The sequence below is a fragment of the Rattus norvegicus genome, chromosome 15, assembly GCF_021556685.1.
Source record: "Rattus norvegicus strain SHRSP/BbbUtx chromosome 15, alternate assembly SHRSP_T2T, whole genome shotgun sequence".
NCBI classification, from domain to species: Eukaryota; Metazoa; Chordata; class Mammalia; order Rodentia; family Muridae; genus Rattus; species Rattus norvegicus.
In genome coordinates, this window is record NC_141548.1 from 6,597,598 (window position 1) to 6,620,654 (window position 23,057).

Genomic DNA, 23,057 nt, shown 5'->3' on the forward strand with positions numbered 1-23,057 from the left:
CCAGGGAACACCTGTCTAATTCTGTACAGCTTTTGATTATAGGCATTTTAATTTACAATTCAGAAATAACTTGGAGGCAAGGTCACATAAGAGTATGCATTGGTGTTTTCTTTCTTTCGTTTGCTGTTGTTATTGTTGCTGCTGCTCCTGTTTTTATTTTGTCTTTTTTTTTTTTTTTTTTTGAGAGCTGAGAACCATATCCAGGGCCTTACGCTTGTTAGGCAGGTGCTCTACCACTGAGCTAAATCCCCAACCCCGTTGCTGTTGTTTTTAATTTGTCTTTGTTGCTTTGGTTGGTTGGTTGGTTTTTGAGACAGTGTTTCTCTACTGTACTAGCATTTTCAAAAGCCAGTTGCTTGATTAAGATATCTGGGGTCAGAGAAATGCCTGAGTGTTAGTATTCTGCTAGCAGCCTTCTGATGAAGATGTAGAACTCACAACTCCTGCTGCACCACACCTGCTTAGAGGGTGACATGCCCCCACCTTAAAGATATTGAACTAAACATCTGAACCTATAAGCCCAGCCCCAATTAAATGTTGTCCTTCATAAGACTTACTTTGGTCATGCTATATGTTCTCAGCAGTAAAACCCTAACTTCACGGTCCTCTGAAGGATCATTTCCCCAATGTAGGGGACTGCCAGGGCGTTGAGGGCACATGATTTAGGGCAAACATAGTCATGATCCTATTGGGTACCGCTGACCTTAAATATTAAATTATCATTTTTCAGTTTTGTAATAGCTGCCAACTGTAGGCTGGATACTATGGGGGCTAGAATGCCATATACATCTAATGCAGGGCAAAGGGAAGGAGCGTCATCCAGTCCCACCAGTCTCTAAGGCTGATTTAGTTAAAGTCTAATTTAGAGTTCTATGTATCCTTTCTACCTGCCCTTAACTGTGGGGATGATATGCATAATGAAGCTTCCAATTTGTCCCCAAGATCTTAGTCAGTCACTGACATTTCTGAAATATGAAGGCAGGCCCTTATCTGGTCCTATTACCTTAGGTGCTCCAAACCTGGGAAAATCTCTTCTTGTATCTCTATCCGTCTATCCAGGAGGAAATGTCCACAAAAACCAGCAGGTATTTTGAGCCATGTCTTTCTTCCTTAATCTCTATAAAATCAATTTTCCCAGTAGAGGCCTCCAAGCTCTTACCTCTCAGTCAGGAGTTTGGATATTTAGGGTGACTGGGAGTGTTGCTCAGCTGATAAGCTTTAAAGTTTGTCATTCGTTTTACTCCCAAGTGAGTGACTCTGTGGATCTTTCTGAGAAGAGTTCTTGTTAAAGAGATGGATAATATTAGCTTACGTTCACTCGATCATCACCATCCCATTTAATTTCTTTTTCTGCATATATCAGTTGATCTAGGTGGTTCAGGTAGAACAGTATCCAATCTAGAGATACTGTTTTCTTTAAGACTATGTCCTTAGCGGCCTTGTTAGCCCATGTGTTATCTCTAGCCATTGGTTTCTTTTCCCATGATGAGGGCTTGTGTTAATGTTATTAGCTTGGCCCTTTGAATTGAAGTGTCTGGAGGAACAGACTGAGTCCAGACTACCTCCATTTCCAGTGTCACCACTGCCTCTGCTCTCCTCTGACCCTCATGGGTAAAGCTGCTTTTGTTAATAAACCAGATCTGTTCTGTCTCTGACAGAGGAGAATCACTTTGATGGAGTGGACAGTCCAAGTCAGGGTTGGGCAGCAGAATTGCATGGTTCGGGGAAACAGGTGGCTGGAAAATATGTAAGCCAAGATAGATTAATAAAGTCTGATAATGAAGCCTGTAGGCATTACTGAACAGCAATCAGGATGTGTGTGTGTGTGTGTGTGTGTGTGTGTGTGTGTGTGAGATGAGTCGCAAAGTTAACTTATCCGCATCTTTATCCAACAATGCTGTGGCAACAATAATAAGCAGGCAATCCTGCTGTCACTGAGTCCAGTTTCTATGATAAATAAGCCATTGGCCATTTCTATGGTAGTCTTTTCTCCTGGATCCAGGGCTTTGTTGGCTAGAGGGGCTCTAATTCATTCTTCTTGTCTAATCTGCACTCTTCTATAATCTCTGGAACTTTTATTAGCTTGTATCTGTAACTTTTATCTAATATTTGGCACTAACTAATTGAAGAAAGCCCTGTACTAGAGTTCTCTGTTTTCTCTTATTTAATATCATATCTAAACACTGGCAAATTATTGTTTAAACCTGCTTACAGAGCCTGGTGGCAAATCTGGAGGAGATCCCTAACCCTTACACCCATTAAATAACCAATCTGGTTGGGTTCCCTGTGGGCCCAAGGGCCAGTTTCTTGGCCTATGTCTGTGGTGAAGAGAACTTGTAAGAACTTTTCGGGGGAGTTGGTGTCATGTCCTGAATACAGTTTATTCTACATTATGCCATCCGGTGGCTGGTCCCTCAGGGGAAGAGATGCCTCAACATGAGCCTACCAGAGGCATCCCCTTTCTTTATATAAAATAAATCTTTTCCATCTTAAAAACTCAGAGACCACATTTACTCGGACAGGGAGCATACATTTCTCTTGGCAAGAAGGATATTCATTTACTGAACAAAAGATGTGAGCAGGAGTCAGTTGCAAACTCTGTTAATGGATACATATGACCACTTGGGGCCTCTCCTGTCATGGACCCTGGATGCCAGACTGCACTGTGTCTGCACTAGGCAGAAGGAGAGGGGAAGAGGGGATAAACCGGTGTGAAATGTAAAACCTGGAGCTGGTCCTGAGGGAAAAAGAAACTCAACAAATGACTGCTGAGAATTGAACTCAGGACATCTGGAAGAGCAGTCAGTGTTCTTAACCATTGAGCCATCTCTCCAGCCGCAAAGCTAACACTGTCAACACGGATGGAGCTAACCGCTAGGCTGGACTCAGGTTTTGTTCCAGTTGACAAAGAAGTGTTAGCAGGGAGGAGGAGGGAAACTTCTGAAACACTATATCCTCTACTGCTGACACCTTGGGGAGGTCCTGTGGCCATTTAACATCAAAAGCAGGCCACTCTAAGTTACATTAAGTGGTCATTAGTCCTAACAACCTGTCCCATGTCAAAAAATTTCGTCAGTCCAAGTCCAAGAACACAGAAAACAAAAGAACAACTAACACAAAGTGCCCTCTTTCGCAGCTGAAGTACACAGACCAGCCTGTCCATGCCACGGACAGGATAACTCAGGCCTTCTGCTCCAGCCACTGGCCAGATCAAAGTCCTGTTACTGAGGCTGTCCGAGCCCTCCTTAAGCTTGCACATATGAATCTAACCAAAAGCAGAACACATGGAAGCTAGATAGAGGAGACGTAGACAACTGTGGTACATCGCTCAAGCTGTCACTTCCCCAATTCACCACTCTCCTGTGGGTCTCCTCCAAGAGGTGAGTTTACTGGCCAATACACAAAATATGAGGTACAAATTGAACCACTACCTGAACCTCCTGAAATGTCGCTCACAGAGGAGGAAATCTATGTAAAGGCAAGAGTTTAGTCATTCCAAAATATCGGGGTCATCCCATTTCAGAGAGAGAAGTCCCTGAGCAGAGTCTACCAGGGAGCTATATACTTGCAATTAGGGTAGAATTCAAATAATTGGGGCAGAATTTGTACAAAGGTAACTAAATAGGGTACAATCAGTGGGGAGATGCAACCTCCAAATAGACTGGCAGTCAGTGGGCTGTTCTGGGACCTTCTGAGGGAGTCGGATGGGGAGTCACAGGAGGCTTTTTCAACAGTCTGGTTTGCAGCTGTTGCAGGAACTACACTAGCTCTACTCCTCCTGGAAGGGAGGGGTCCTTCTGTGCTCAGAGGTTGGTGGTGGAATTTTCCCACTGGCCTCAGATTGGCCCCAACTCTGACTCTTTCATGGGGACTTTGGATCTGGAAAGCTGTGGAAATGCTTTAAATAGGGCTTAATGGGCCATCCTAGAACAAATATGGAAGACTTTGTTACTGAAAGTGGTTTAAATTGTGTGACTCTGTCCCAAGCATACTGTGAAGAATTTCAATATTTGCTTAGAGACTCTTTGGGGAGATTTTATGGTAAAGAATGTGGCTACCTTTTGCACTTGTCTGAAGATTCTGCGTGAGAACTAGATTAAGAAAATCAGATAAATTGAATTGAAAAAGGAAGTCTCAGAAACACCACTATGTGGCCCCCATCGTCTCATATGTTTGAACAAGCCTCTGGAAGCCTCAGGGTGGAATGTGAAGGTTTGTATATGCTTGGCCCAGGGAGCGGTACTATTATACGGTACGGCTCTTTGGAGTAGGTATTTCCTTGTTGGGTCAGGTGTTTAGCTGTGGTTCTGGGCTTTAAGACCCTCATCCTAGCTGCCTGAAACTGAGGATTCTGCTAGCAAACATCAGATGAAGATGTACAACTCTCAGCTCCTACGGCACCATATCTGCTTAGATGCTGCCAGGCTCCCACCTTGATGATAAAGAACTGAAGATCTGAACCTTTAAGCCAGCTCCAATTAAATGCTGTCCTTTATAACATTTGTCTTAGTCATGGTATCTGTTCAGAGCAGTGAAACCCTAACTTAAAACTTCACATAGATGCCTGGAAGTCTAGATAATTAGCATGCAGACCCCATAAATGTGTCCCTACATATCTCAAGAAACACTTTGTTCAGGTATGATCCATGGCCACAAATAAGGAACACGATGAAGGACAAACGTCCACGGTAGGGGCTGGAGAGATGGCTCATCATTTGAGAATTTGTTTCTCAAAAGACCTTCAGGGCACCTAACAATCCTCTGTCACTTAAGTTCCAGGTGAAACCCAATGACCTCTTCTGGCCTTTGGGGAACAGCATGCACAGACCTACAGGAGGCAAAACACTCATAAATATAAAATAAATCAACGACAACAACAAACAAAAACAAAAGCACCCAAAGGAGGGAAAAACAAAGGAGAAAACTCATAGGGCACCTTTGTCTGGATATTTTGTCCAGCTTTTAAAGAAATCTAGAAACTGAATTGTAAACTATGTGGTCTGCTTGAGTTGAAATCCCAAATGGAACATAGTACATTGTCAAGAACAAAAGTCATCATCCTAATCAAGAAGAACAAGAAAACAACCAACCATAAAAACCCTATCCCCTGAAAGCTCTTGCAATTTATTATCTCTTCTGTGCAGTTATAATTGATATCATGTTTGAAGGAAACCAAAAGCAAGCAATTCTGTTTCATGACTGCATCTATACTACCTATAATATTGTTTTATTTCCTGGGAGATACTACAGAAAATCTTATGAATATTCCATTAATATGTTCAACACTCTCATCCACAAAAGAGTATATTTTAGTGGTCACTAAATATTTGATAAGGATACAGCATTGATAATTTTTTCATCATGAAGTTGGTATTCAGAGTTGGACACACAATCTACACTGAAAGCACAATTGTCTTTGTATCTCAGTCTGACTGGGAAGTCATTATGATGCCCAATCCCTGTGAGAATGCAGAGATCCATCTCTGCCTGAGAGCGGTGGGATTTCAGATGGTTACATCACACTTCAATAAAGAAGGTTCTTAAGAGTGACGAGTTCGAGATCACTGTTTGATTCACAAGGATACATTCAATTTACTCAAAAGTAACAGGACACAAGGATTCAATATCTGTGGTGTACATGGTCTTGCTGGCCTCCTCACAGAACCTCTTTCCCTCCTCACAGGATGCTTGCAGTTCAGTCTGCTCCACCAGCAGTTTTCTGTTCTCATTCATCAAAATCCTTACATTCTTCTTCAATTCATTGCGTTCATTCAGGAGGTGGAAGTTTCTGATGCTGAATCAAAAACAAATAATGGTAAATCCCAGGCAGTTTCTATTTGCCTGCCACTCCTGCAAGTACAATCATCCCTTCAAGGGCCCCATCCCCAGGCATCTCCAGACTAGAGCCACAGTTTGCATGTTTGCACCAATCAGAGGAAGGTCAAATCCCGAGTCCGCACTCCATGGGAATCAAAGTACTTCAGAAAATCCTGACACTAGAGGGTATATGCACATCAAAGCAGAGGAAATGGTGCATATGGGTGCTTATGTGTTCATGGTATTCTAAAGCCATTGGCAGGTAGAGGGCCAATCCCCTCTGAGGGCTGATAGAAGACCCAGCAGCTATACAATCTTCCCATGTGTTTCTCATGGATCACAGATCTTTTTTCAAAGTCATAGCTGGACAGAAGTATTCCCTGCCTAGTGCTTGCTGGGGTCTCCTTTCTGTCAGTGACTCACCGGTAGGAATTGTTCTCTTGCATGAGCTCCTTGTACTTCTCCATGGCATCACTTATCCAGTTGGTCATCTTAGGCATATCCATCGTTCTCATCTCATGTTGGGATTTAAGCATTGGCAATTCAACATTCAGCCTGTGTTAGAACATGACCGAAGGAACAAATAACTGTCTGAACTCTTGATTTCAGAATTAGGTGAAGTGTAAATAAAAAATAGCCAATAAAAATTCAAATTCAAGGAATGCGTGCTAGGGAAGAAAGTGGAAAACTCAAAGACCACAGCAAAAACACAACAGGGAGACTCAAACCATCACTCTCCCATAGAAAATATTGCTCTCCAAATCAGCATGCATTTGTTTTGAAATAAGGGCTCCTTAAAAGGCTGGTGAGATACGGTCCTACAAAGACCCTCTGTATAGGAGGGGGAAAGTCTGAGAGCTGCATGTTTGGGAATAACAAGTGCCAAGAATTTATTCCCACAGTGACCTTTTCTAGGTCACAGTAAACCATCCTTGGATAATTACAAAAAAGAAAATAAAGTTCAAAGCAGGAAAATGAATAATAAATAAATAAATAAATAAATAAATAAATAAATAAATAAATGAACTCAGACTGTTCTCTGGACTACCTAAGCCCAGTATATACCACAAACTTGCTCCTTCCAATGGTGCTGGTTAAACTAATTATCCTGGCCTTTGGACAGCAGAGCTAGGGGACCAAATGGAGGGAGCTGACTTTGAAGAGCTGGCCAGGTAAGCATGAAGGAATTGAATAGTTGTGTAAGAAGTATAAGATGTTTCCTCTAGTCTGTGCCATAGCCTTGGGTCCAACAGAAAGATGTGATGACATTTCTCTTGTTTTGAATGCAGGGATTCTCAATCCTTGTTACATGACTCCCAGAGGCCGAAACTACTTTTTACAGGGAAGAGGATTCATAACACCTCCTCCCCTCAGGAGAGTCCTATGTGCCAGCAAGGTAAACAGAAGGAGCAAAGTGCTCTGTTGATCAATGACGGCCTCCACAGACTCATCACTATCATGACCTGCAAACTGTTCATCAAACAAATCCTCAGACCCAATCAAAGGTCCCAGATTCCCTGATCCTGAGCAAAACACACACAAATACTTTCACATCCATACGTACATACCAACCCATATACAAACATAATTAGAATGCCAACTTTATCATGGAGGTGCCATAGAATCAGTGTATAACGACCAAAATCAGAGTAAGAGTGATGACATTCAGGCATTTCATTCACACACTTAGATGCAGCAAGTGTGACCAGGTCCTTCCAGCTGTTGAAAAAATCCAATCCAACTCCAAGGAGCTCAGGGTCAAGTACAAGAGAGGTTGACCCTAAATACACAGCACCTAGCTTCTCTCACAGGCCAGCACCTGCCAAGGCTCCTTAAAGTCCAGGATGAGAGATGAAACACTTTCTGGATGTGAGGAAATCTTGGCTTAGCAGAGAGAGCACAAGACAGTCAGTAGGTTACAGGGCATAATGACTACCTGTAGTTCAAACCATCATTGACATAAAGGTCCAGGATTCGAGAAAGTTCATCCCGCTCGATTTTACACTTCTGGATTTCAAGTTTTAGTTCCTCCAATTTCTTTATACGCTTTTCATGGTTACTGATAAAATTTTCTGATGATGCCTTCCGAATAAACCCTGTAGATAGATAAACACAAGTGAATGTACATATTGGATAGCCCATGGGCAGAAAAGACCATTCTGAGTCTCAAAATGGAGGTTGAGGAAGAGGAAAGGCTGGAGACTTGTTGAATCCCTGAAAGAGAAGAAAAGCTATCTTTAATGTGGACTCTTAAGCTATTTCCCTCTTCCCAACCTCCATTGCCATACATAAGCCTCACTCACTATTACAGGATCCCTCATACTGAAAGATAGAATCTACCTCAGACATAAAGATTTGGGACATTGTCAGCAGATAACAGACGTGGAGCAGGTCAATCCTGGAGTTCACAGCACCATCAAACCCTAATCGTGTGTTCAAGCTTAAAGTGTCTGCGACCTCAATTCATGACTAGGGGGTTCATCCTTCCTTGTTGTTGTCATCAGAGACTTAGTAACCTACAGGAATCTAGAGGATGAAGTGCTTCAGCACCCAACCATGAATGGGCACATTGTTATCCTCATAGGGCTTCCTCCTGGCATTCCTTGGCAGTAGAAATTAAAAAGCTCATAGAAAAGAAGCTGCAGGCTGTCCAATTCCTGGCTCTCTGTCAAATTAATCATCAGGACTCTTGACTCTTGGTCTGCAATTGACAAATTCCAAGGCTCCTGCTTGTAAGGCCGACTCCTGAAAGGCTCAGCTCAAACCTGCCTCCTGGAGGAAGTTCCCCAACTCTACCCAGTACTCACTGTGCCTTCCCCAGAATGATTTCATTCTTCTGTACTTACAAGACAGGAGGCCAGCTTTCTTCTGCCTCGGTCTGGTCTCTCCTTGGTCTCCCCTCTCCTTCTGAACGAGCTTGAGCAGCTGGTGAAACATGCCTGTTTGTGAACCTAAAAGGCACTGAGGGAATCCCACAGGCAGTTGGTGTCACCACAACACTGGTGACATCACAGAAGATTCTAGTGCTCTCTTAGATACAAGAGATTGTCCAAGGAAGAGATTACTGATGACGTCACTGGGAAGTTCTATGGCCTACCTGCTACCCAGCTCTCCCAAAAGAAACCAATTTCTATGGGGCCCTTTTCTGCAGCCTCTCCTGTGACCCAGGGAATATCCTTTGGCAACTTCTCCTCCAGAGTTAGATATTTCTCTCTGCTTCATCGGATGTCATCAATGCTTTTGATGGGGAGAGTTTGTTACAACCCTGAATTGCATAAGATATTTTTGTTAGTATCTAAATCTCTAGGGACCACAAATGAGGACGATTTCTATCAATAATAAATCTACACCTGAGACGATGCACATACATACAGTCCAATTCCCAAATTTTTCTGTTTCCTAGAGGCCAATATATTCCTCCTGTAATTTTAATTTTATAAAACCTGAATAATATTTGCTTATTGTGCATTGCTTGATAGCCAGGACTATTTCCACATACACGTCCATGTAGTTCACAAAGTCAATGTTAATAATCCTACTTTTTGCAATAAAAACTCCCTTTTCTTCGGAATATAGGGGATCAACTACAGGGCAAATATAAAATCATAAATTTCTGTCCCTTCTTTTACATATTAAGTAGGACATCATTCCTTTCTCAAATATAGCCAGACAATTAAATTGGTCATCAGTGAGTAAAGGTCAACCTGGACTGCGTGTTCCTACATTGTAGCCCCACAGCCATCACTTCTCCAATATCTGTCTTCCTTAATTTCCAAGTCCAGGCATGAGGATATTGGGGGTTGCCCCTTGATACAATTGATGCAATTTTGCATTTCATATTTGACTTTGCTGGTACTCTGACGAGGATCAACATAAAACTTGGGATTTTCTTAATCTCCTTTATGAATAGAGATGAATGCACAATCTGCTCTGTCGTCTATGTTATTATGGCTACAGTGAGGACCAAGTATGCTAAAGCTCTTCATCTGATTTTTCAAACAGCGTGCTCATACAAGTGTGGCCTTCTGTGGGTTGTGCGAGGGCAAGGTTGAGAACACTGGCTGAGGGCTGTGAATGGAGAAGTGGGACGGTGCATGCAGGATGGAGGGAAAGGCCTGTGTGTAGGTCATAAACAAAATCACAATATCCATTGATTTAATGACCATTCAGGAAGTGGACTTCTGCAAAATGACTTCAGCTGACCAGCATGGCAGGAAACCAGAAACAGATTCAATGGGGATTTAGATCAACTGGATGGGAAACATGGGCTTAGAGGCAGAGACATGTCAGCTCAGGAAGAGTGGAAAAGCCAGTGTTGTCTGTTAAGCTTCTCAGCCCCATGGTTAAAGGCAAACAGCAACAAGTTTTAGCACTGAGGAAAAGAAGAAATAAAAGCCAATTTGTTGAAAAGTCTGGTCACCAGAAAATACTGACATCCTCTGTGATGCACATCATCTCTCAGGGGTCCGGGCCATCAGAATAGCTGGATGATGGCTCTCGGCATGGGCTCTGCCTGCACCCCTTTCCTAACCGCAGAGCTCAAATCTGCTTCAGCCGGGTCATCAGCTCCCCATTGTGTGGCATGGAGATCAGATCGCTGCGTCTGCCAATGCAGTCTTTCTTTACCTATGAAGACCCGAGGAACTGTTCTCCATCCAGTGAGCTGTTGTAATTAATCTTGAATCTCATTGGTGTTGTTAGTGGCTGTGATGTTCACAATTCCAGAAGACCAGGTTTGAAAGGCAGTTGACTGAGGATTTCTTGGGTTTTTCTGCAATAGGGGCAGGTGGGCTGGATGAACACGACCACCTTCCCAGACGGACACTTGCAGTTCACAAACCAGTGAGCCACGCTGACAGGCTGCAGCTTTCCAGGAAGGAACATTCGGTTGAAGGTACTGGACCCGTGTCAAATGGAATTGGAAAACCTGATGTCTTTGCTTCTGTGGACCAAGACCGGAAAAATCCAACTACATAAAAATCTGAGGACAAGTTGTGAGGGGTTTGTTCTTTCCTTCAATCATGTAGGTCCTAGGAAGGAGCTCAGGTGTAGGGAGTTGGCAACAATTACCTTTATCTGCTGAGCCATCTCATCTGCTGAATCCCTCATTCATGGAACTGAAGAAACTCTGTATCCATCTGGTATTCTGTGTATATATCTGTGTATCATTTGTACAGTGGATACTTTTGTCTGTTGGTTGGAAAGCACCAGTCTGGTGGGCTCATGGTTGGTCTCAGTAGTCCAGTCCAGGAGCTGCTTTACAAGAACCATTCATTGATCTAGAAGAAACTCTTTTTATAGGCAGTGAGATCTACTGGAACAATATCAACCATCCTTTTCCCTTCCCAGTTCTGAACTGAATCATTCTCCACCAAAGGCCTGTGGTCTCTGCTGCAGGCTGCACCCCCCAGGCTGTCTGAAGCTTGCTCATAGCAGTGCATTTATGGGATGGCAACATGATTTCCTCACCACTTCACCCCCAGGAGAGTTTTTCAATTCTTTATTTAATCTGATGGGCCTAATCTACATCGTCACCCAGGATGAGATGGGGGAGTTCTGCTCCAACCCTTACAGGAAGAGATGCTGAGATATGATGCTGTACCCACTAATGCCCTACCTGGACGCCTGCCAGTTTAGACAATAAGCATGGCTGTCCAATATATGTGTTCCAACTGGTCTCTAGAAAGAGAGAGTGAGAAAATATGCCTTGTCCATATGAAGGCAGAAAAGAATTTGTGGTTCTAGAAGACAAGGTACGAAGGACTGCGTGAAAATCCCAGTGACTGAGAAAGCAGCCTGGAGCCAGTTGTGTTATTGAGACTTCCGACAGCTTGGCCTTTACACATGTGAGACAGCAGACTCCCATGAGCAAATCCTTAGCCTGGAAGATGTAGTTATGGTAGCCCAGAAGAACAAACACAGAACTGTCCCCTCTGTCTGCCTCTTACTACTCTGATCTCCCACATCACAGGAGGCTGAATGGTCTTCTGCATACCCTGGGATGCAGCTCACAAGGGACAGCGCCTGTCTTCAACAGAGCTTCATCTGAGCCTGCCCTTGGCCTGTGGTGAATGTGCAGGAAGTGAGCTGACAGGTGAAACGTAGCCTGGCTGGGTCTCAAAGTGCAGCTTGAGACTCACCCACTGTGATTGTCAACACTTCCATGTCTCCATTGGGAGGGCAGTGTCACAATGTCCTCCTACTCTCTTCTCACTGCATTCATATTCTTCGTGTGACACAAGCTCATTCACAGTTCACAGGAGGCAGCATAGCTTCAGAGCCCTCATGTCTGGGCACAGAAGCCAAGAGAGCAATGTCACAGTTCACAGTGACAATGTAGATAAGCCAGGGCATTTCCTCCAAGTTTTACTTTCAAGTGTATCCTTTTATTGCAGTTTACGCTACTCTGTCTAGAAGGCCAGGTTGCAGGAGAGCATTTGGATGACGTCACTGGGAACTGCCAGGGCCTCCTGCTAACCAGCTTTCCTTATGGTGACCAGATTCTGAGGTGCCATCTCCAGGAGGCTCTCCAGTGACACAATGGAACCCTTTCCATATCTCCTCCCTCTAAAGCTAGAGATTTCTCTTTGCTCCATTAGTAGTTACATGCTCTGAAAGGGCAGATTGTGTCAGGGGCTTGGCATGGGGAGAAAGATCAAGGGACATGGGGTGGAAGATTCTTCTGCATAATAATTTTATTCCCAGATCCATTCCTGTGACATACATTCCAATTTCCTAGGTTTTCCTGTTTCCCAAAAGGCAGTATTTCCCTCCAGACCTTTAATTTATTGGATATTGGATTTCATTTTCTTATTGTGCATTCCTTCCAAGGTGTCTTTCTTTACATATATTCATGGATGTGTACTCACAAAGTCTCTGTTTTGCATCCCTCTGTTGCAATGATCTTGGTAACATAGTTAATCCAGTTACACAGTGAATATACAACTTTAAATGTTGTGCACCTACTTCAAATGATAAACTTCCAAATCCTTTCTCCAAAAAATAACCAGATATCAGTGAGCAAAGGACAACGTGGACGGAGATTGGTCCTCTGCAGTTCCATTAGACGTCACTTCTCTAGTGTCCACCTTCCTGAGTTCCCAGGGACAGGCCTGAGGGTGTTAGAGTTTGGACCATGATCCTGTATTCATGCCAGACATAAGATCCAGGAGGTTGGGCAGGGAGTGGAAGGGCTTGAGGTCAGGTGAAAGCTCAACTTTAATAGGTCCAGAAGTTCTGGAGGGAGTCTATTTGGCATTGTCATCTGTGGCTTCTACGTTCTTGACCTAGTTGTGAGGAATCCATGTTAAAATTCCACCTAACCTCATAGCTGTAAGAGTGTAAAACATCACCACGTAGGTCCTTTGCAAATTGCTTTGTCCTTTTTGATGCCCAGTTGGCTCATGTAGGTTCACTACCGCTAGGTCCAAATTAGGGGATATTGTTGATAGATTTAGAGGTTCACTGGGTCTCTCTGATAGTCAAAGTAAAAGACTTTACGGAGAACTGGACAGACAGGATTTCAAGAATAAAATAGTTGAAGAATTCTGCCAACTGCTGATCTCTAAGACTTAGAAGCAATGGGGGGTGTATTCTAAACATAATATTATAGGGTTCAATCCCTCCTTGTATGGAGTACAGCAGGCCCAAAAGAAGAAAAGAGCCTTTCCACCCTTTCTGGATTCCAATGAGAGTTTCCATAGTATTTCCTTTAATGTCTTGTTAATTATTTCCACCTACCCAGAATTCTGCACAATAAAGACTCCAAACTATTCATACATCTTTGACTGTTATTCAAAGGCTTTGGCCGTGAGAGCTGGGCTATTATAGGACAGCATTCCTAGTAAGTGGCAAAATTAGGAGGAAAGTTCCTAGCAGAGCTTTCTAGTTGTTCTATGATCAGTTTCAGTCTGATGTAGTGAGCTTCTACTCACCCAGAAAAGGAATCAATAAAAACAAGCAGGTACTTTTATCTTACTCTAGGAGGCCATGTGTCAGTTAATTCAGGTTCCCATGATTTATCATAGCGTTGGCTACCTGTATGCAATCCTTTCTGGGTAAATGATCTCTGTTTTTTATTTACATAGGTGTAAATGTGAAATCTGGCTTTGACATCTCCTTCTACACTGTCTAGTATATTAGGTATAACATACCTTGGTGTTGGCATCTCAGACAGTTCTGTGGACCCAAGACAAGTAGTCTGGTAAAGCTGAGTTACCAGAAACCTGCCAATTGTTTCTGGAAGAATGATCTTTCCCTCTGGTGTTCACCACCAACCTCTGGCGTCAAGCTATCCATTTGATTCTTTTGCATCCTCACCTCTTAGTTATACTCGAAATACACACGATCTAAGGCACAGACCACATAAAACTCAAGAAGGATGACCAAAATGTGGATGCTTCACTCCTTCTTTAAAGGAGGAACAAAAATATCCATAGGAGGGGATAGCGAGGCAAATTTTAGAGCAGAGAATGAAGGAACGGTCATTCAGAGCCTGCCCCACATGTGATATATATATATCTCCACCAAAACTAGATAAAATAGATGAAGCTAAGAAGTGCAGGCTGACATGAACTGGATATAGATCTCTCCTGAAAGACACAGCCAGAACATGTAAAATACAGAGTCAAACGCCAGAAGCGAACCACTGAACTGAGAATGGGACACCCATTGGAGGAATTAGGGAAAGGACTGAAGGAGCTGAAGGGGCTTGCAACCCCTTAAGAACCAACCAGAGCTTCCAGGGACCAAACCACCACCCAAAGACTACACATGGACTGACCCTGCGTAGGTAGCAGTAAATAGCATTGTTGGGGCAACAGTGGAAGGGGAAGCCCTTGGTGTTGGGAATTTTGGAGAGGGCAGTAATGGGGGTTGGATGGGGAGGGGACACCCATTTAGAACGGGAAGAGGAAGGGTTAGGTGGCTGATGGACAGGAAACCGGGAAAAGGAATAACATTTGAAATGTAAATAAGAAATGCCCAATTTAATAATAATGGGAGAAAAAGAATAACAACAAACAAACCAACAAAGCAATAAAGAAAATGTTCCAGGGGCAGTGCATGGGAATATGGGTGAACAATAAGGGGGATGTATAGGGGATACACATATGGGGAAGGGAGAGGGAAGGGAATGGGGGCTTAAGGAAGGAAACAAGGATGGGGAATAAAGTTTGAAATGTAAGTAAAGAAATATATCTAATAAAAAATTTAAACATATTGTTCCTCCAAAATTGCTGGAATTCAATAAATCTGCAGTTATAACCAATGCTATATTACAAGGAATGCAGAAGCATACAGCTCAGTGTGTCCTGATCGCTTTTTATATTCCCATACTGAATGGTTTTATTTCCTCTAATGTATTAGAGAAATAATTCTGAGTTTCCCTTTGTTTGTCATTATAAAGGAAGCTAAATTTGTGAGCACAAGGATAAAGCAAGGATAATTTTCGTCATGTATGTGGGATCCACAGAGCACGACACACTGTCTACATCAAGAGCACAGTTTACTGTGCAGCTCTGGCTGGCTGTGAACTGATGGTGAAGCCTAAGCTGCATGAGACTTGCAGAAAACCACTGTTGCCTTACACTTGTGCTGTTACAGGAGGAAGAACCACATGTGACTCAGGACGGTCTTGTCAGTGAGGGGTTAAAGGTCACATTTTTATTTATAGACAAACATTAATTTATTCAAGAAAATTTTAAAGTGGGGAGTCAATGAGTTCAATGTATATAGCCTTAAGAATATAGAATATTAATTAAAAAACTAAAGTTAACAAATAAATAACAAAACTTCAAACGTAAACAAATAAAACCAAATGCATAAAACCAAACTTCAAACTAAAAACAAATATAACAAGTAAATTAGTCAGCATTCAATTCCTGCTGATTCTTCAACATATAACTCCAGCCTGTTGCTGGCCTTGCAAACACAGCAGAACGGCAAGGAAGATGGTGAAAATCTCTTCAAGAGGAATGTAGACCTGCCTCACTCGGGGTGGTTGGTTGTTGATGGACAAGTCGTCAAAAGGTTAAACGTGAGGCGTGTTCCAGGCCACATCTCAAGGTCTTTCAAATTCAGCCCAAGATTTGTACAGTTACAAGGACTGAGATGTGGGAGGTGGTGTCAATCTTTGCACCCTCAGTGCTCCTGGTGGACAGTTCTGTCTCTGAGAGCTGTAGTCCTGGTCTGTGCCCTGGGGAAGCTTCTGCTGCAGTGTTCAGACCTAGGGGTGGAAAAGACCTGGTGAGGACCTGCCATGTCACTTATCCCATAGACAGCAGCACAATTCAGCAGGACAATCCAGGATGATCTTTCATCTGATGTCATTCACTCATGCCCAAGAGAGAAGGGTAAGAGATCCCACAGGCCTGCATATTTTCACAGCTTTTAAAAAAATGCTAAAAATTGAACTGTGAACAGCAGATAAATCCAATGGTACATATATATTATATTTTAATATCATGTAGCAATGCCTTAATGTCAGGTGAGGAGAGATTTGAACAACCTAGAAAACAATAGGAAGGCCTTGGAAGCCTGGCCATCACTGAAATGAAGGCTATTATTATTCCTCAAGTGCAGGAATATGCCTGGTGTCCACATGACAACCTCAATATCTGTAAAGACCCAGAGAAACAATATCTCAAGAAGTACATGCACACCGAAGTGATATTATACTTGGCAAGAATATGCTGCATGGAAATCTTGCCAAGACTAAGCATTGAACTCTAAAGGAGATACTCATGCAGAAAATAAACTATACCACTCCTTTGTTTATGAGTATCGTAAAACTATTTGTGGGGAGACATAAAGGCACTGGGCTCAGATAATACAAGAGAGCTCAGACTGGGGGGATCGGTACACAAGAGCCAGAATCTCTATGGATCACATACACTTCATGGACGGAATTTCTTTTAAAATGGACAAGAATAATATTCTGAGCTGCTCCTAGCTGACAGATGCTGAGAACTATGGAGAAAGTCACACACCCAATAAGACAGTTTATAAGTACAGGGAATCTACTTGGGTCCTCTCATCCTGTGCTTTCAAACCATCTCAGTGACACCGAAATGATGCTGCATCGTCTCAGACAAGGCTTTTTGCTCAGTGACCAGTTTTTGCTGATTCAGGGGGTCCTGCAGACTTTCCTCCATGCTCTCCTCATCCTGGTCATTAGAAGATTATATTGTCCATGGAGCCATACATGTATACAGACACAGACAGACAGACACCCAGACATACACACTTTTGAACTCACCCAAATATATTTTTTTCACACATACAAGCAGAGTATTTTGCAGAATGTGGTTAGTTTCCCAGTTAATGGTAATAGAAGAGATCACCCAGTCTACTATTGTGGCATAAGAAAAAAAAAAAAACCTGGAATGGGGTAAGTACACAGTGAGCATAGCCTAAAGACAGCTCAGCCAATAATGTGTATTCCCCTGAAATTCAGAAATTAGGAATGTGACATCTAGGCCTGTTAGCCAAGCCTGCTTAGCAAGGTCACAAGGCTGTGCACAGGAGGCTGATTTCAGGAAACAGAGCACTGGGGGTGTTGGGGGGGGCGTGTGAGCCTCTTCAGTCCTCTGCTCACTGTTTCCCAGTGCATGCAAAGTGAGCTGCATTTTTCAATATGAGGTCCCTTTACCATACAGTACCTGACAGGGGAAACAAACTACCAGCACAAACAGCTAGGAAATCTCCATAACCACAATCCAAGGTAAAACTTGTACTGGGATGCTATCAGATATAATTCGAGTAAGAGAAGGCTAATTCAAAGCCAAATGCTGGCAGGTATAATCAAACTCAGCCACAGTCCATGGAAGGGCTGGACAACATTGTACCTTTTCACTTTCTGACTGATGGACATCTGGATAATTTTGCTTCATGGCTGCTCTGAGGTGAACCACTAAACACTAATGTGCCACAGTTTCTCTGCTGACACCTACTTCTTGTTCTGGAATCACTGTGTCAAAAGGTTGAACTTTCACAAGAGTTGTACATGGCTTCTCACAGGGCTACCCATTTGACACCTCCAGCAATGTCTGAGGGTCATCACTTTTCTAAACCCTCCTTACAGATGATTTTCACTCAGATCAAATGATTTTGAATAACAATGGTTAAGAGTGCCACAACACAACACAGGGTGAGTGCTTTGGACTATTTTGAGCCTAAGTTTCTGTCTGAGGCAAAGATGTGATTCCACCTCAGCATAACTCCTGGACATCTTCTGCCTGCAGATTCAACTCTAAGCAAATTAATCTTTCAAATAACAAATTCCAGGCCAAACTCCAAAGCCAAGGTATATTCAACCAAGTTTAGGCCAATCTGGAAAGAGACTGGTGGCAGGAAATGATTAACATAACCAGGATGTTGAGAAGACACAACAAGCCACATGACCTTCCAGTGTTACTGTACACCGAGAGCAAAGAAGGCAGAAGAGCCCTCAGTCATCAGTTTCGACACTCAGGTACATGGATTTCACACAGCAGCCTGTCCTCACATCCCTGTACCCTATTCCTGAGTTTTTCTCCAAGTAATGTCAATGTTGATGAATAGTTTTCCCAGTGTAAATAGTTTGAATAGTGATCAAGACCCCATTAAGAACAGTTTAAAATATAATTGGAAAGATTATGTTTTCTCTTCTCTCTCTCTCAGAGTGTGTGTGTGTGTGTGTGTGTGTGTGTGTGTGTGTATACTTTTACATGTTTCTAAATATGCACATATAGACTTATACAATATATATAAATACATGTATATGTGTCTGTGTTCAGAAACTTGATGAGTTCACACACACACATGCGAAAAAACACACATATACACACACTTCTATATATAAGACCCCCATATCACAAATAATTAAAACAAACAACTTCCAAAGTACAATATGCATCATAGCCATAAAAATGATCACACATATATGTGCCCACAGACACAAACACACAAAAAAACACCCCCCCCAAACACACAGAGTCAGAGAGAGATGGAGAGGGGAAGGGAGAGAGAGAGAGAGAGAGAGAGAGAGAGAGAGAGAGAGAGAGAGAGAGAGAACAGAAATCATAAGTGAGAAGCAGAAAAGAATGGGGAGGCCATTATGCTGGAAGAACAGTTGTTGAATACAGATGAGGCAAAGGAAATGTGTCAAGTGAGAGCGTAGACACTGCTATCCATCCCTTATAGAGTAAACCTGTGTAGGGAATGCACTTCTTGGGCACACTAGGTTGAGAGAGTTGGAGAAAAATTTCCCTCTAATCCATACATATATCACACAAACCCTCACCGTGAGAGAAGTCTTTCCTACATCCCTGTTCATCCAGTCAGCTCCAGGACATAAGCCACAGGAAAGAACACTAAAACACTGACATAGAACAGGACGGACAAACTGCTTCTCAAGCTCTGTCACTAGAAACCACGATTTGGACAGGCAGAAGGGACCATTTTCAATGTACGGGGAAAAGGAGAGAAAGTCCACAAGCCCCATCATAATTGACAATGAGAGCCATTCTTTTGGCAATTGAACTGAACTCTAATCAGTTCTGTGCACTACAAAGACGGCTACCTCATGGCATCCCTCTAGCATAATGGCATGTAAGTGTGCAGTGTGTGATCAACAGATCCCCCTTAAGGAAATGCATTTTCTAGTTGAGCAGGAGGATTTGGTTGTCAATCCTCCAGTTTCTTGCATGAAGCTAACATCACAGAAAGGTTAGTAAATGGTCAAAGAAATGAACAACTGGATGAGACCTAGGAGAGTGTCTGGATAAGGTGGAGAAGGTTAAACTGGTTTGACTTGGTTTATGCTTAGATATCAGGAAAACCTGCCCTTGATGCGTCATTCATCCTACCTGAGGCTGCTTGTTACGCGGATTTTCATACTGGCTTCCCCACAGATCCTTGTTGTTTCCTTAATGGACTCTTCCAGTGCAATCTGTTCCCATAGAAGCTCCCTGTTCTCATGCCGTGCTCTCTGGGCATTGTTCTTCAGCTCAAAAAACTCAGTTAGGAGGGGGCAGAAGCTGCGGCTGAGACACAAAGTAAAAATGTTTAATCCCAGCCAGTCTCCAACTTCCTCCCACGTCTCCAAGTCCATTACTCCCTCTAGGGTCCTGATCCAAAGAGAGCCCCAGATTATAGTCCAAGTCCACAGTAGCCATGGAGCATGACCTAGAGACAGGTCAAATGGAGAAAAGAGCCACATTCCAGAAGACTCAGGGCACTTCTCAAAAACCTGACATCATTGATTCAAGTTTTTCCCAGAAGAGGACTTAATCCCTATGTGTGCTTATTTGTCTATTTTATTAGAATGTCGCTTGGAGGCCAATCTTTCTGTGTCCTGTGTGTCCTACAGCCTTCCTTAGAGACAGGCTTCCTGGTATGTTTCAAACACTATAAAGCCTGATCCTCACTTTACTTCACAGATAAGAATGGGCTGACACATGCTGTGCCTAGTGCTGGGTCCCAACCTTGTAAGTTACTCACCAGTACCAGTCATTTTCCAGTGTGAGGTGTGTACATTTGACCAAAGCTCTATTGACCTGCTCGCTCATTTTCTTCATGTCGGTCATCACTTCCTCATGCTGCATCGTGAGCATCTCAGACTCAAAGTTGTTCCTGTGGTAGGGCATGGTCCAAAGATGAAATAACATTATGAATGAAGGATTCAAGAATTACATGAATTCAGACTGAATCCTGAACTACCCCAGCCTAGGAATGCCACACACTTGCTCCTTGGTACTGGATCTATTTGGTATTTACTAAGTTTATTATTATGGACACTGGGACAGCAGTCCCAGCAAACAAAAGGAGGGAGCTGATTTGCTTGAGCTCCCTGAGGGGGTTTGAAGGAATTGACAAGCTTGCGAAGAACATTCGAGGACCCTGTGCCACAATCCAGGCTCCAACTTAAACCCATGAAGACTATTCTCCTGTTCTTAGGTAACAATTCTCCATCATAGAATCTATTGCTACATGAAAACCCAAAGGAACATGAACAGTATTTACAGGGAAAAGAATTTATAACACACACCAGGAGATTCCCATGTGCGTCCACCTGAGCAGATGTGAAATGTTGTACTGCTCACAGTGAGGCTCTCACCCTCATCATTATCATGCCATGAAAATTGACACAGGATAATTCTCAGTCCCAATCAGAACATAGAATAACATAGAATACCCAGATCTTAAGTGATACACACAAACGCACTCACACATGGAGACACACACACACACACAAACTCACACAAAACTCTCTCTCTCTCTCTCTCTCTCTCTCTCTCTCTCTCTCTCTCTAATACAATTAGAATGCCAAATAAATACAAGGATGTGGCATTATCTCCAAATACAATGAATAAAATCAGAGAAAACCAATGATCCCCTGTTGTCAGTCCAGTCACACACTGTGAGGCACCAAGTGGGGTTAGGCCCCTCCAGCTCTTCACAGGACCTATTGAACCCAAAGCACCTCCACGTCAATTACAACAATGATTGCTCATAATCAGAGCACCTAGAAATTCCCACAAGCCAACACCTGTCCAGGCTCCTTAAATCACACAATGAGAGCTCACACACTACTACCCTCATTCCCAGACTGTGATTCAGGCCACAGGCTATGATTTACGTTTGTAGGAATTAAAATAGCCTGTGCCACCATCCCATTCCCATCTGGACTTCACATTCTCATCCAATCAGGAAAGTGATTTTGACCATGAGGACACCCTGGAGTTGTAGCCTACTGTGATGTGAGGAAATGTGGAATTAACAGAACTTGCATTGTGACTACCTGTCATTTAAATTCTTTCCCGGGTAATCCGCCAGGATTCTCCTGAGTTCATCTCTCTCCTTTTGCATCTTGTGGAGAGCAATTTTGAGGTTCTCCAGACGCTTCATTCTCTCCTCCTCAACAGGTGTCATGGAGGGTTGGGACGATGCCTTCTGATCAGACTCTGTAGGTAGATAAACACCAGTGAACAGGCATATATGTGGACACAGTGTCAAGGAAAACTATGCTTAGTCTAAAACAGAAGTCTGAGGATGAACAGTTCTACAGATACAGTGAATCCCTGACAGAGCAAGAAAGCTATCTTTAAGCTGAACTCAGCTAGGTCCCTGTTCCCACCATCATAGCCATAGGATGACATATGCCATCATAGATATAGACCACACCTCCTAAAGCCATTCCTCTGGCACTGAAATTCTAAAGCTGGCCTAAACAAGAAGAATTGGAGGACCTTCTCAGCTAATGTCTGATGTGAGGCAGGTAAGTCCTTGAGTTCAAACTGCTTAACATCTTGAATCCCTAATCATGTGTGTTAAGGACAAAATAACTGAGACCTTGATAATGACCAGGAGAGTATCCCTCTTGGCATCAATTACCCACGTAATCTACAGGACACTGCTGAGAATGAAGTGTTTCAACAGCCGATCCTGGGAGAGACACTTTGTTATTCTTACAGGGGCTCATCCTGGTATTCTTTGACACCGCCCATGACAGTAAAGAGATCCAAGGAAAGCCCCTTGACATATAACAGTCTTGGTTCTCTGTCAAACTAATGATCAGAAATTGTTGAGTCTGGGTCAGCCATTTAGGAAGACTGGGGCTCTAAATCATACGTCCTACTCCTGGAAGGACCACCTCAAGCCAACCTCCTCCAGGAAGCTCCCCTTGCCCTGCCCAGTACTCACTTGACCTCCTCAAGGATCTTTCCATTCGTCTTGTTCTCCAACGTGATGGAAGGCTGGCCTCCCTCTGCCTTGGTCTGGTGCCTGCATGGATATGATTGTCCCTCCGAAAGAGACAGGATCCTGGAGAACATGCCTCCTCGAAAATCCATTAGAAACTGAAGGGAAATCGCTGAGGCAGTTGGTGTCACCACAACACTGCTGACATCACAGAACATTCTAGTGTCTCCTGGATACAAGAGAATTTCCAGGGAAGATACTACCGGCGATGTCACTGGGAAATGCCATAGCTTACTTGCTAACTACCTCCACCCAGACTGACCAGTTTCTGCAGTGGCTTTTCCAGAGACTCACTTTTGAGCCAGGAACACCCATTCGCTCACTCTCCTTCCAGAGCTTCAGAGTTCTCACTGCTTCATTACAACTCAGTTGCTGAGGAGAGGGAGAGTTGTATCAGGCCTTGAAATGGATAGAACATCTTTGTTAACAGCAAAAGACCTAAAGACCATTAATGATGGATATTCTTCTTCCTGAAATGTATAAATCCAGGGTCCATGCAT

At 43.1% G+C, this 23,057-nt stretch overlaps 2 protein-coding genes across 2 annotated transcripts; both read right to left on the reverse strand.

Moving 5' to 3' along the window:
- Positions 1-5,104: 5,104 nt before the first annotated feature.
- On the reverse strand, positions 5,105-8,824 carry LOC148000746 (disks large homolog 5-like). The gene is made up of 4 exons (XM_087587021.1): positions 8,664-8,824; positions 7,754-7,913; positions 6,241-6,372; positions 5,105-5,794 (listed from the first exon to the last, which is right to left on the reverse strand). The coding sequence occupies exons 1-4, from the start codon at positions 8,752-8,754 to the stop codon at positions 5,593-5,595; spliced, it is 585 nt and encodes a 194-aa protein (XP_087443147.1). The 5' UTR covers positions 8,755-8,824; the 3' UTR covers positions 5,105-5,592.
- A 6,628-nt stretch (positions 8,825-15,452) lies between these two features.
- Positions 15,453-22,697, reverse strand: LOC134482168 (disks large homolog 5-like). The gene is made up of 5 exons (XM_087587159.1): positions 22,501-22,697; positions 21,599-21,761; positions 20,299-20,430; positions 19,665-19,841; positions 15,453-16,042 (listed from the first exon to the last, which is right to left on the reverse strand). Exons 1-5 carry the CDS (start codon positions 22,523-22,525, stop codon positions 15,958-15,960), a joined length of 582 nt encoding a protein of 193 aa, XP_087443285.1. The 5' UTR covers positions 22,526-22,697; the 3' UTR covers positions 15,453-15,957.
- Positions 22,698-23,057: the final 360 nt, after the last annotated feature.